The sequence below is a fragment of the Oncorhynchus tshawytscha genome, linkage group LG12 (assembly GCF_018296145.1).
Source record: "Oncorhynchus tshawytscha isolate Ot180627B linkage group LG12, Otsh_v2.0, whole genome shotgun sequence".
Lineage (NCBI taxonomy): Eukaryota > Metazoa > Chordata > Actinopteri > Salmoniformes > Salmonidae > Oncorhynchus > Oncorhynchus tshawytscha.
Window position 1 is genome coordinate 9,725,653 of NC_056440.1, and position 14,936 is coordinate 9,740,588.

At 49.0% G+C, this 14,936-nt stretch overlaps 1 protein-coding gene across 7 annotated transcripts in view; it reads right to left on the reverse strand.

Annotated features, from left to right (window-relative positions):
* The window catches only part of LOC112236937 (tight junction protein ZO-2-like), a 261,599-nt gene that overhangs the window by 54,861 nt on the left and 191,802 nt on the right, over positions 1 to 14,936 (reverse strand). For 4 of the 7 annotated variants that reach the window (XR_006084782.1, XR_006084785.1, XR_006084783.1 and 1 more), the window contains 3 exons: positions 5,112 to 5,165; positions 1,409 to 1,533; positions 865 to 967 (listed from right to left, as the gene is read on the reverse strand). Coding sequence is in view for 1 of the 7 variants with exons in the window: in XM_042331303.1 (XP_042187237.1) it covers positions 865 to 967; positions 1,409 to 1,533; positions 5,112 to 5,165; positions 13,080 to 13,421 (624 nt within the window). In the remaining 6 variants the exon portion in view is untranslated. Of the gene's footprint in view, positions 1 to 864; positions 968 to 1,408; positions 1,534 to 5,111; positions 5,166 to 13,079; positions 13,860 to 14,936 lie in introns of those variants that run through there. The other 3 variants (XR_006084780.1, XR_006084781.1, XM_042331303.1) reach the window with 2 other exon arrangements.

The window sequence follows — 14,936 nt, forward strand, 5'->3', positions numbered from 1 at the left end:
AAAGTAAACTGCCTGTTACTCAGGTCCAGAAGCTAGGATATGCATATAATTGGTAGATTTGGATAGAAAACACTCTAAAGTTTCTAAAACTATGTCTGTGAGTATAACAGAACTGATATGGCAGGCAAAACCCAGAGGACAAACCATCCCCCCAAAAATAATTTCAGCCTACCACTGTTTTCAATGGCTGTCACTTTTATTATAATGGCGAAGTCCTCCCAGAGTGCAGTTCCTAGGGCTTCCACTAGATGTCAACACTCTTTATAAAGAGTTTCATGCTGGTTTTTGGAAAAATGAGCTCCGTGGACTGACAGTGTTAAACAGCTCCGTGGACTGACAGTGTTAAACAGCTCCGTGGACTGACAGTGTTAAACAGCACCATGGACTGACAGTGTTAAACAGCTCCGTGGACTGACAGTGTTAAACAGCTCTGTGGACTGACAGTGTTAAACAGCTCCGTGGACTGACAGTGTTAAACAGCACCATGGACTGACAGTGTTAAACAGCTCCGTGGACTGACAGTGTTAAACAGCTCTGTGGACTGACAGTGTTAAACAGCTCAGAAGGCAGTACTGTGGCTGCATGGTGCTCTAGGTGATTCACTGTCACAATGTTACAACTAGCTGCTACAATGTCTCCTGTCTGTCTGTCTGTCTGTCTGTCGTGGCTAAGCTAGCAGCTACAGCAGGATGAATGTCAAGGCTATGCCATCCCTATGTTCATATGTTGAATAGATTGTCATATTGTCAATGTCCTTACGGCCTAACATATTCTATCATATATGGTACTCACCATCTTGACTACTTTTTAACATTTCAGCTAGCTACTAACAACATCAACTACACTATGCACACCGATACTCACTATCTTGGCGGTCTTCCCACATTTGCGTAACTGCTGCACAGCGAAGGAATGAGGCACGTTGTCCATGAGGATGGAGTTGACCTGGATCACACGATCTTTCTCACTGGAGGAGAGAACACAACGTAACGTTAACATAGAACAACAAAACACACATGAAAGAGTACATCAGAACGTCATCATTCCTGGAACAGCCTAGCTGCATTTCAATAGGCAAAAGTAGCTTCCTATCCTGGTCTCTTTTCATTCATCTGCGTAGATGAAAGTCTTTTCCCAGACGATGTCAACCATATTGATTAACCATATATATATATTTTTTTTTTAGATCAGTGCAGATGAAGGACAAGAGACCGGGAAGTGACTTCACACTATTGAAATCAGACCCGATGGCTTCCGGCAACAGCAACCACAATGACGGTATCCCTTTAACTGACTTCCTGACATATTCGGCAAAAAATCCATTAATTAAAATAACAGCATTAAAGTTTTGAAAAAACTCAGTGAGGTCTAGTTAGTTGATGATGTAACAGGAAGTGGTGTAGCATACAACAGGAGACCGTCGGCTGGTCCACCCTGTAGGACGTCTGACACGATGATTGACATCTCTCCGTTATCCACGTTGGGGTTGTCCCGTCCCCCCGACACGGCGATACCGAACCCCATCTTTGAGTCCTAGAGGAAGGAAGGAGGAGAGAGATGGACACAGAGAGAGAGTTTAATTGGGGGTTGGGCAAATAAAAATATACAGCATTGAAATGGAGAAGGAAGGTCAGACAAACAAGTACACTAAAATGGGTTGAAACAGTTATCCGGACAGGTAGCCGGACAGGTAGCCGGACAGGTAGCCAGACAGGTAGCCGGACAGGTAGAGAGAGGTGGCACTGGATGGGTTAACGGGTTGAAATGGAATGAGAGAGTAGACAGACAGGTTGACAGGTAGAGAAACAGGTATACAGACAGGTAGCCATACAGGTAGAGAGACAGGTAGACAGACAGCTAACCAGGTAAAGAGACAGGTAACCAGGTGGAGAGACAGGTAACCAGGTAGAGAGACAGGTAGACAGACAGGTAGCCAGGTAGAGAGACAGGTAGCCAGGTAGAGAGACAGGTAGAGACAGGTAGCCAGACAGCTAGACAGGTAGAGAGACATGTAGCCAGGTAGAGACAGGTAGCCAGGTAGAGAGACAGGTAGCCAGGTAGAGACAGGTAGCCAGGTAGAGAGACAGGTAGAGAGGCAGGTAGCCAGGTAGAGAGACAGGTAGCGAGACATGTAGCCAGGTAGAGAGACAGGTAGCCAGGTAGAGAGACATGTAGAGAGACATATAGCCAGGTAGAGAGACAGGTAGAGAGACAGGTAGACAGGTAGAGAGACAGGTAGAGAGACATATAGCCAGGTAGAGAGACAGGTAGAGAGACATGTAACCAGGTAGAGAGACAGGTAGACAAGTAGAGAGACAGGTAACCAGGTAGAGAGACAGGTAACCAGGTAGAGAGACAGGTAGACAGATAGAGAGACAGGTAGCGAGACAGGTAACCAGGTAGAGAGACATGTAGACAGGTAGAGAGACAGGTAGCCAGGTAGAGAGACAGGTAGCCAGGTAGAGAGACATATAGCCAGGTAGAGAGACAGGTAGAGAGACAGGTAGCCAGGTAGAGAGACATGTAGACAGGTAGAGAGACAGGTAGCCAGGTAGAGAGACAGGTAGCCAGGTAGAGAGACATATAGCCAGGTAGAGAGACAGGTATAGCCAGGTAGAGAGACATATAGCCAGGTAGAGAGACAGGTAGAGAGACATATAGCCAGGTAGAGAGACAGGTAGAGAGACATATAGCCAGGTAGAGAGACAGGTAGAGAGACAGGTAGACAGGTAGAGAGACAGGTAGACAGGTAGAGAGACAGGTAACCAGGTAGAGAGACAGGTAGCCAGGTAGAGAGAGACAGGTAGCCAGGTAGAGAGACAGGTAACCAAGAGAGACATGTAGACAGGTAGAGAGACATGTAGCCAGGTAGAGAGACAGGTAGCCAGGTAGAGAGACAGGTAGAGAGACAGGTAGCCAGGTAGAGAGACAGGTAGAGAGACAGGTAGCCAGGTAGAGAGACAGGTAGAGAGACAGGTAGCCAGGTAGAGAGACAGGTAGAGAGACAGGTAGCCAGACAGCTAGACAGGTAGAGAGACATGTAGCCAGGTAGAGAGCCAAGTAGCCAGGTAGAGAGACAGGTAGAGAGGCAGGTAGAGAGACAGGTAGAGAGACATATAGCCAGGTAGAGAGACATATAGCCAGGTAGAGAGACAGGTAGAGAGACATATAGCCAGGTAGAGAGAGGTAGAGAGACAGGTAGCCAGGTAGAGAGACAGGTAGCCAGGTAGAGAAACAAGTAGAGAGACATATAGCCAGGTAGAGAGACAGGTAGAGAGACATATAGCCAGGTAGAGAGACAGGTAGAGACATATAGCCAGGTAGAGAGACAGGTAGAGAGACATATAGCCAGGTAGAGAGACAGGTAGCCAGGTAGAGAGACAGGTAGAGAGACAGGTAGCCAGGTAGAGAGACAGGTAGCCAGGTAGAGAGACAGGTAGAGAGACATATAGCCAGGTAGAGAGACAGGTAGAGAGACATATAGCCAGGTAGAGAGACAGGTAGAGAGACATATAGCCAGGTAGAGAGACAGGTAGAGAGACATATATCCAGGTAGAGAGACAGGTAGAGAGGTAGAGAGACAGGTAGAGAGACAGGTAGAGAGACTGGTAGAGAGACTGGTAGAGAGACAGGTAGAGAGACTGGTAGACAGGTAGAGAGACTGGTAGAGAGACAGGTAGAGAAGGGTAGCACTGGATGGGTTAATGGGTTGAAATGGAATGAGGGAGGAGACAGACAGGTAGACTGGTAGAGAGACAGGTAGACAGGTAGAGAGACAGGTAGAGAGGCAGGTAGAGAGACTGGTAGACAGGTAGAGAGTCTGGTAGAGAGACAGGTAGAGAAGGGTAGCACTGGATGGGTTAATGGGTTGAAATGGAATGAGAGAGGAGACAGACAGGTAGACTGGTAGAGAGACTGGTAGACAGGTAAAGAGTCTGGTAGAGAGACAGGTAGACTGGTAGAGAGACAGGTAGAGAGACAGGTAGACAGGGTATCACTGGATGGGTTAACGGGTTGACTACAACCATATAGATGGGAGAGACAGGATGAGAATGGTTGGTGGGAGGGGGGAGTTTCCAATGTAAGTCTAATGCTCTCTTTCAACTCACAGGTACAGGAGGAGAGAGAGCTAGAGAGAGAGAGAAAGAGATGGAGGGAGAAAGAGGGAGAAAGAGATGGAGGGAGAAAGAGAGAGAGAATGAAAGAGGGAGAAAGAGGGAGAGAGAGAAAGAGGGAGAAAGAGGGAGAAAGAGAGAGGGAGAAAGAGGGAGAAGGAGGGAGATGGAGGGAGAAAGAGGGAGAAAGAGGGAGAAGGAGGGAGAAAGAGGGAAAAGGAGGGAGAAAGAGGGAGAAAGAGGGAGAAAGAGGGAGACAGAGGGAGAAAGAGGGAGAAAGAGGGAGAAGGAGGGAGAAAGAGGGAGAGAAAGAGGGAAAAAGAGAGCGAGAAAGAAAGAAAGAGAGAGAGAGAGAAAGAGAGAGAGAGAGAGAAAGAGAGAGAGAGAGAGAGAGAGAGAGAGAGAGAGAGAAAGCGAGAGAGAAAGAGAGCGAGAGCGAGAGAGAGAAAGAGAGCGAGAGCGAGAAAGAGAGCGAGAAAGAGAGCGAGAGAGAGAAAGAGAGCGAGAGAGAGAGCGAGAGAGCGAAAGAGAGAGCGAAAGAGAGAGAAAGATACTAGAAAGATATAGATACTCTATATTGTAGGAACTAGGGGTCCATTTTGGATGCTGACCTGATAAGGTTGATATAATTTTGATGCTATCTGAAACTGTCAGTGACTTCCTCTGTCTGTCTGTCTGTCTGTCTGTCTGTCTGTCTGTCTGTCTGTCTGTGCTGTCTGTCTGTGCTGTCTGTCTGTGCTGTCTGTCTGTGCTGTCTGTCAGCATGGGAGATAACATGGATTCGGTCACAGAGCTTCAGTAAACTACTGTAGTGTACACTCAGGGAGTTCACAGGCAGACACACGCAAGGACGGAAGGACGGACACACCTGGTGAGAGCTAACACACAGTAGCTGTGGTCTTAACTGACGGCTAGGAACAACACACTCTGACCCTCCACTACGGAGAGAGCGGAGGCTCCAGGTCAAATACATAAAAAGGGTAAAGGTCAACTCACCCTTTGTAGGTTCACAGTGTGCTGCTCCCATACAGTCTCCTCCATTCCTGAGCTCTGTGGAGAGAAAACACTGGGTTAGTGAACACTACTATATTAACACACTGGGTTAGTGAACACTACTGTAACACACTGGGTTAGTGAACACTACTGTAACACTGGGTTAGTGAACACTACTGTAACACACTGGGTTAGTGAACACTACTATATTAACACACTGGGTTAGTGAACACTACTGTAACACACTGGGTTAGTGAACACTACTGTAACACACTGGGTTAGTGAACACTACTGTAACACACTGGGTTAGTGAACACTACTGTAACACACTGGGTTAGTGAACACTACTGTAACACACTGGGTTAGTGAACACTACTGTAACACACTGGGTTAGTGAACACTACTATATTAACACACTGGGTTAGTGAACACTACTATATTAACACACTGGGTTAGTGAACACTACTGTAACACACTGGGTTAGTGACCACTACTCTAACACACTGGGTTAGTGAACACTACTGTAACACACTGGGTTAGTGACCACTACTCTAACACACTGGGTTAGTGAACACTACTATATTAACACACTGGGTTAGTGAACACTACTATATTAACACACTGGGTTAGTGAACACTACTGTAACACACTGGGTTAGTGACCACTACTCTAACACACTGGGTTAGTGAACACTACTGTAACACACTGGGTTAGTGACCACTACTCTAACACACTGGGTTAGTGAACACTACTGTAACACACTGGGTTAGTGACCACTACTCTAACACACTGGGTTAGTGAACACTACTGTAACACACTGGGTTAGTGAACACTACTTTAACACACTGGGTTAGTGAACACTACTATATCAACACACTGGGTTAGTGAACACTACTGTAACACAATGGGTTAGTGAACACTACTGTAACACACTGGGTTAGTGAACACTACTGTAACACACTGGGTTAGTGAACACTACTGTAACACACTGGGTTAGTGAACACTACTGTAACACACTGGGTTAGTGAACACTACTGTAACACACTGGGTTAGTGAACACTACTGTAACACACTGGGTTAGTGAACACTACTGTAACACACTGGGTTAGTGAACACTACTGTAACACACTGGGTTAGTGAACACTACTGTAACACACTGGGTTAGTGAACACTACTGTAACACACTGGGTTAGTGAACACTACTGTAACACACTGGGTTAGTGAACACTACTGTAACACACTGAGTTAGTGAACACTACTTTAAAACACAGGACACATGACATCTTAACACTGGGTACATGAAGGAAGGGACGAAGCAACAGTAAACGACAGTAACACATCATCACACTACTGCCACATTCAGATACAAAATGACCATGACGTGTATTTGCATGACAATGTGTATTTTAATAGATGTCTTTCTTTCTGCAAACTGGAGAGAAAGAAAACCCCATCCACGGACATTCCTGTCCCATTTTCACACGGAATGACCCACGTATACAAGCTACTGTAGACATCAGCCACAGAGATGCAGTCATGGAAAGGACATGGGAAGGACACTTCTTTTCTTGTTTCTATGATAAATACATGGATGTGGAGAGGAATACACCCCATAGTTAAACTGCTACGAAACAAAATGGTCCAAAACACAGCCCCAAAAATAGGCCAATGGAATGGGAGTATCTAGTCGCAAACACACAGCGCTCCAGGATACCGTGGAAACAGACACACATCCCGATCAATAGTTTGGTCATTTACTCAGCAGGGGAGACTGACCTGCCTTTGCACGGACACACACACACACACACACACACACACACACACACACACAGCATCCTCTCTGACCGTGTCTTCCACATTTAACTCCTCTGAATCAGAGAGGTGCAAAAGTGCTGCTTTAATCAACAGCCACAGCACCTGGGGAACAGTGGGTTAACGGCCTTGTTCAGGGGCAGAATGACAGATGTTTACCGTGTCAGCTCGGGGATTCGATCCAGAAACCTTTCGGTTACTGGCCCAACGCTCTAACCACTAGGCTACCTGCCGTCCTGAAGTGACAGACAGTCAGTCTGCATGGTTCTACCCGGGGTCCCTCAGCTAGGCTCAGATTATAATCCCTGTACTGGAGATTAGAGAGAGGCAGGCTGCATCACAACACAAAACATTTACACACCACAACTAAGCGACAGTACACGGGCCAAACATTCCCACATATAACCCACTCCCTCTCTCTCTGTCTCTCTACAACCCACTCCCTCTCTCATCCTTCAGTGTCCCACCTCCCTCTCTCTCTGTCTCTCTACAACCCACTCCCTCTCTCACCATTCAGTGTCCCACCTTCCCCTCTCTCTCTATAACCCACTCCCTCTCTCACCATTCAGTGTCCCACCTTCCCCTCTCTCTCTATAACCCACTCCCTCTCTCACCCTTCAGTGTCCCACCTCCCTCTCTCTCTATAACCCACTCCCTCTCTCACCCTTCAGTGTCCCACCTCCCTCTCTCTCTGTCTCTCTACAACCCACTCCCTCTCTCACCCTTCAGTGTCCCACCTCCCTCTCTCTCTCTGTCTCTCTATAACCCACTCCCTCTCTCACCCTTCAGTGTCCCACCTCCCTCTCTCTCTCCCTCTCTCTCTACAACCCACTCCCTCTCTCACACTTCAGTGTCCCACCTCCCTCTCTCTCTCTCTTCAACCCACTCCCTCTCTCACCCTTCAGTGTCCCACCTCCCTCTCTCTCTCCCTCTCTCTCTATAACTGACTCCCTCTCTCACCCTTCAGTGTCCCACCTCCCTCTCTATAACCCACTCCCTCTCTCATCCTTTAGTGTCCCACCTCCCTCTCTCTCTCTCTCTATAACCCACTCCCTCTCTCACCCTTCAGTGTCCCACCTCCCTCTCTATAACCCACTCCCTCTCTCACCCTTCAGTGTCCCACCTCCCTCTCTCTCTCTGTCTCTCTACAACCCACTCCCTCTTTCATTCTTCATAGTCCCACCTTCCTCTCTCTCTGCTCCCACCCCCATCCACAGACATTTGCCCTCAGTCAGTCATGAGGACACACAATTAGTGGGGATGGTCTCTCTCTCTCTCTCTCTCGCTCTGTGTATGTGTGTGTGTATGCATGTTTTCATGTGTGTGTGTGCCATACCGTGCATAGCCTAACAACACATTGCAATGTACTGCAAACCCTTGGTTCTACAGACCCCCAGCCAGTCCACTAGTAGGAGGCTGATGACACTGATGGAAGCAGGCAGCTCCAGCACAGTTGAGATCAGACCCTGTTAAAAACACGTCTTAGACAGACAACGTGTCTGTGTCTGAGAGGGGACATTAGAGAGGGGACATTAGAGAGGGGACATTAGAGAGGGGACATTAGAGAAGAGACAGGGGACATTAGAGAGAGGACATTAGAGAGGAGACAGGAGACATTAGAGAGGGGACATTAGAGAGGGGACAGGAGACATTAGAGAGGGGACATTAGAGAGGGGACATTAGAGAGGAGACATTAGAGAGGAGACATTAGAGAGGAGACAGGAGACATTAGGGAGGGGACATTAGAGAGGGGACATTAGAGAGGGGACATTAGAGAGGGGACATTAGAGAGGGGACAGAGAGGAGACAATGGCGAGGGTCTGGGTTCGAGCGAAGCAGAATGGCGAGGGTCTGGGTATCAGCCAGCCAGTCAGCCAGTCAGCCAGTCAGTCAGTAAGCCAGTCAGTCAGATGGTACAGGTGGTAGTTTAGTTTCTGGTATTACTGGGAGTAGATTATACTGTATCCTTCTTAGAACTGAGCTGAGTGTCTTCTATATGAGCTCTGGCAGTGTGTGTATGTGTATGTATGCCATGCAGTGTCTACTGCTGCACTTCAGACATCTCAGCAAGAGGAGATAGCTCTCCCATGAGGACTGACATGCTGGTCTTATTTAAGACAAGAAAACACACACACACACACACACACTTCTGATCTGAAACGCTCATATCTCCCACACCATACGGGCACATATGCAAATGCACAAATGCACACATGGACGAAAATGCACGTACACACACAAACCAACAGCCACAGACATATACCTGTCCGAGCTATCCTGCAACCCTGGCTACTATCCTCTCTGCTATCTCCTGTCTCCCCCTGAGTAATATCCTCTCTGCTATCTCCTCTCTCTGCTATCTCCTGTCTACCCCTGAGTAGTATCCTCTCTGCTATCTCCTGTCACGCCCTGGCTACTATCATCTCTGCTATCTCCTGTCTCCCCCTGGCTACTATCCTCTCTGCTACCTCCTGTCTCCCCCTGAGTACTATCCTCTTTGCTATCTCCTGTCTCCCCCTGGCTACTATCCTCTCTGCTATCTGCTGTCTCCCCCTGGCTACTATCCTCTCTGCTATCGCCTGTCTCCCCCTGAGGAGTATCCTCTGCTATCTCCTGTCTCCCCCTGGCTACTATTCTCTCTGCTATCTCCTGTCTCCCCCTGGCTACTATCCTCTCTGCTATCTCCTGTCTCCCCCTGGCTACTATCCTCTCTGCTATCTCCTGTCTCCCCTGAGGAGTATCCTCTCTGCTATCTCCTGTCTCCCCCTGGCTACTATCCTCTCTGCTATCTCCTGTCTCCCCTGGCTAATATCCTCTCTGCTATCTGTCTCCCCCTGAGGAGTATCCTCTCTGCTATCTCCTGTCTCCCCTGGCTACTATCCTCTCTGCTATCTCCTGTCTCCCCCTGAGGCTAGTATCCTCTCTGCTATCTCCTGTCTCCCCCTGGCTACTATCCTCTCTGCTATCCTCCTGTCTCCCCCTGAGGACTATCCTCTCTGCTATCTCCTGTCTCCCCCTGGCTACTATCCTCTCTGCTATCTGCCTGTCTCCCCCTGGCTACTATCCTCTCTGCTATCTCCTGTCTCCCCCTGGCTACTATCCTCTCTGCTATCGCCTGTCTCCCCTGAGGAGTATCCTCTCTGCTATCTCCTGTCTCCCCCTGGCTACTATCCTCTCTGCTATCTCCTGTCTCCCCCTGAGGAGTATCCTCTCTGCTATCTCCTGTCTCCCCCTGGCTACTATCCTCTCTGCTATCTCCTGTCTCCCCCTGAGGAATATCCTCTCTGCTATCTCCTGTCTCCCCTGGCTACTATCTCCTGCTATCTGTCTCCCCCTGAGGAGTATCCTCTCTGCTATCTCCTGTCTCCCCCTGGCTACTATCCTCTCTGCTATCTCCTGTCTCCCCCTGGCTACTATCCTCTCTGCTATCTCCTGTCTCCCCCTGAGGACTATCCTCTCTGCTATCTCCTGTCTCCCCCTGAGGACTATCCTCTCTGCTATCTGCCTGTCTCCCCCTGAGGACTATCCTCTCTGCTATCTCCTGTCTCCCCCTGAACTACTATCCTCTCTGCTATCTCCTGTCTCCCCCTGGCTACTATCCTCTCTGCTATCTCCTGTCTCCCCCTGGCTACTATCCTCTCTGCTATCTCCTGTCTCCCCCTGAGGACTATCCTCTCTGCTATCTCCTGTCTCCCCCTGGCTACTATCCTCTCTGCTATCTCCTGTCTCCCCCTGGCTACTATCCTCTCTGCTATCTCCTGTCTCCCCCTGAGGAGTATCCTCTCTGCTATCTCCTGTCTCCCCTGGCTACTATCCTCTCTGCTATCTCCTGTCTCCCCTGAGGACTATCCTCTCTGCTATCTCCTGTCTCCCCCTGGCTACTATCCTCTCTGCTATCGCCTGTCTCCCCTGAGGAGTATCCTCTCTGCTATCTCCTGTCTCCCCTGGCTACTATCCTCTCTGCTATCTCCTGTCTCCCCCTGGGACTATCCTCTCTGCTATCTCCTGTCTCCCCCTGGCTACTATCCTCTCTGCTATCTCCTGTCTCCCCCTGAGGAGTATCCTCTCTGCTATCTCCTGTCTCCCCCTGGCTACTATCCTCTCTGCTATCTCTGTCTCCCCCTGAGGAGTATCCTCTCTGCTATCTCCTGTCTCCCCCTGGCTACTATCCTCTCTGCTATCGCCTGTCTCCCCTGAGGAGTATCCTCTCTGCTATCTCCTGTCTCCCCCTGGCTACTATCCTCTCTGCTATCGCCTGTCTCCCCCTGAGGAGTATCCTCTCTGCTATCTCCTGTCTCCCCCTGGCTACTATCCTCTCTGCTATCTCCTGTCTCCCCCTGAGGAGTATCCTCTCTGCTATCTCCTGTCTCCCCCTGAGGAGTATCCTCTCTGCTATCTCCTGTCTCCCCCTGAGGAGTATCCTCTCTGCTATCTCCTGTCTCCCCCTGGCTACTATCCTCTCTGCTATCTGCTGTCTCCCCCTGGCTACTATCCTCTCTGCTATCGCCTGTCTCCCCCTGGCTACTATCCTCTCTGCTATCTCCTGTCTCCCCCTGAGGAGTATCCTCTCTGCTATCTCCTGTCTCCCCCTGGCTACTATCCTCTCTGCTATCTCCTGTCTCCCCTGAGGAGTATCCTCTCTGCTATCTCCTGTCTCCCCCTGGCTACTATCCTCTCTGCTATCTCCTGTCTCCCCCTGAGGAGTATCCTCTCTGCTATCTCCTGTCTCCCCCTGGCTACTATCCTCTCTGCTATCTCCTGTCTCCCCTGGCTACTATCCTCTCTGCTATCTCCTGTCTCCCCCTGGCTACTATCCTCTCTGCTATCTCCTGTCTCCCCTGAGGAGTATCCTCTCTGCTATCTCCTGTCTCCCCCTGGCTACTATCCTCTCTGCTATCTCCTGTCTCCCCTGGCTACTATCCTCTCTGCTATCTCCTGTCTCCCCTGAGGAGTATCCTCTCTGCTATCTCCTGTCTCCCCCTGGCTACTATCCTCTCTGCTATCTCCTGTCTCCCCCTGAGGAGTATCCTCTCTGCTATCTCCTGTCTCCCCCTGAGGAGTATCCTCTCTGCTATCTCCTGAGTACAGTGTGAACGGCATGAGGACATATCTCTATCAGTTCCTATCTGTTCCACTGGACCCACAGGATTGACTGACCTGACACATTGCTTCCTCCTATCCACCCGGAAACAACTGTTCCCATCCCACCCCAAGCCCACCCCCCGCCCACCCATCTGTCCACAGACTGCCGTGCAAATCACACAGCTAAATGCCACCAACCTCCAAATGATGCAAAACTCCTCACCCACTCTGCTAGAAGGAGAGATGGAGTGGGAGATCTTCTCACCACACACATACACACACTGACTGAGATCTCTGGGAGTAATGAGTCTCTATCATTCATCAGCTAATTCAAATAAGTAAAAAGTGTTTCTTAGGACAACTGCCTCTAGGAGCAGCACACTTTTCAACCACGGTGTAGCTAGCTGCCGGGACACAACTTTCCCTGATACGCAACTTAACATAACTTCCCTTAACATCCTGTGACACTCACTCCTACAACCAAACAACTAGTCTACAACCAAACAACTAATCTACAACCAAACAACTAGTCTACAACCAAACAACTAGTCTACAACCAAACAACTAATCTACAACCAAACAACTAGTCTACAACCAAACAACTAATCTACAACCAAACAACTAGTCTACAACCAAACAACTAATCTACAACCAAACAACTAATCTACAACCAAACAACTAGTCTACAACCAAACAACTAGTCTACAACCAAACAACTAATCTACAACCAAACAACTAGTCTACAACCAAACAACTAATCTACAACCAAACAACTAGTCTACAACCAAACAACTAATCTACAACCAAACAACTAATCTACAACCAAACAACTAGTCTACAACCAAACAACTAATCTACAACCAAACAACTAATCTACAACCAAACAACTAATCTACAACCAAACAACTAGTCTACAACCAAACAACTAATCTACAACCAAACAACTAGTCTACACCCAAACAACTAGTCTACAACCAAACAACTAGAGACTTTGTCCTATATGGATCAGAGTTAGAGACTTTGTCAGAGACTTTGTCCTCTAAAGAGGTGAGTGATCATCTCTCTCCTTCTTCGTACCAGTCGGAGGAAGCAGGTGTTTCCAGCGAGAGTGTAGAGCACCACCACGGTGCTTCTCAATTCCTCTGGGTTGAGCCACGGTCCTCCCAGGAGAGGCCCCTCCAGCCTGGGTCCAGCTTTACTCGGCCACCCTGCTGCCCTCCACCGGCCCTGGTCCCGGTACCCTCCACCCTGCTGCCCTCCACCGGCCCTGGTCCCGGTACCCTCCACCCTGCTGCCCTCCACCGGCCCTGGTCCCGGTACCCTCCACCCTGGCCCTCCTCCGTGTGGTGCAGCCGTGGACTCCCCCGTGCTGCCGAACACCAGTCCCCCAACTGCAGGCAGTCCAGATTCATCGCTCATCTCACCGAGACCCGCTGTCGTTTCTTATCCATGGCTCAGCTCGGCTACGTCCGAGTCATGTCTGGCTCAGTGCTCTGCTTGTATGGTACCAGACGAGGCTGGTTTGGTTCAGATCCTGACGCCATGGTGCGGTGAGGCGCAGCAGAGAACCCAGCGAGCAGCCCTCCGGTCGGTCCTACAGTCCCATGCCTACTGGAGACAGCTCAATCCCATTAAGCTGGCGTGGCATAACAGATTAGTCGACCCAGGGGCAACTAAAAATAAACACAACTCACGCTTCCTCCCCCTCCTCCCCGCAGAGTCCTGAGTGTGAACCCACTTCCTGCGGAGAGCTGTCAACACGTCAACCACCTCGCTACACGATACGAGCCATGTGGGCGGCGGTCGGGACGGGAGTCAGGGTCTCTCATCCGTCCGAAACGTCCTTTCTCCCTCCCTCAAAGCTCTTTCTCTCTCTCTCTCTCTCTCTCTCTCCCTCTCTCTTTCTCCCTCTCTCCCTCTCTCTCTCTTTCTCCCTCTCTCTCTCTCTCTCTCGGCATGGGAAACATATATTTGCATTGGCAAAGCCAGTGAAATAGACAATAAACAAAAAGGGAAATTAACAAGTAGACATTAAACTCAAACGTTTTTTTTTTTATCTAGACATTTCAAATGTTCTACTACTGGATGTGTACAGTGTTGTAAGACAATGTGAATGAACAGATCCATAGGGGTTGTATTTATAATGTTGTTTGTGTTCCACTGGTTGCCTTGGAAACAGGTCTCACATCTTGTTATGATATTTCACCTCAAATTCTTTGTGGTTCTGTGTGATCTGAGGGAAATATTTGTCTCTAATATGGTCATACATTTGGCAGGAGGTTAGGAAGTGCAGCTCAGTTTCCACCTCATTTTGTGGGCAGTGTGCACATAGCCTGTCTTCTCTTGAGAGCCAAGTTTGTCTACAGAGGCCTCTCTCAATAGGAAGGCTATGCTCACTGAGTCTGTACATAGTCAAAGCTTTCCCTAATTTTGGGTCAGTCACAGTTGACAGGTATTCTGCCGCTGTGTACTCTCCGTTTAGGGCCAAATAGCATTCTAGTTCGCTCAGTTTTTTTGTTAATTCTTTCCAATGTGTCAAGTAATTATCCCCTCTCCCCTCACTCTCTCTCTCTCCCCCTCTCCCTCTCAGGAAACATCAAATTATCCCAATTCGCTGGCTCCCTCCAGTTTTACGTAATCCTAATACAATGCTGCCCTAAATTCACACACACACGGCAGGGTAGCCTAGTGGTGAGAGCGTTGGACTAGTAACCGAAAGGTTGCAAGTTCGAATCCCCGAGCTGACATGGTACAAATCTGTCGTTCTGCCCCTGAACAGGCAGTTAACCCACTATTCCCAGGCCGTCATTGAAAATAAGCATTTGTTCTTAACTGACTTGCCTAGTTAAATAAAACACACACACATGAGACTAATTGTGTGTCCTCATGACTGACTGAGGGCAAATATATGTAGGCAGAGACCTCCAATTACAC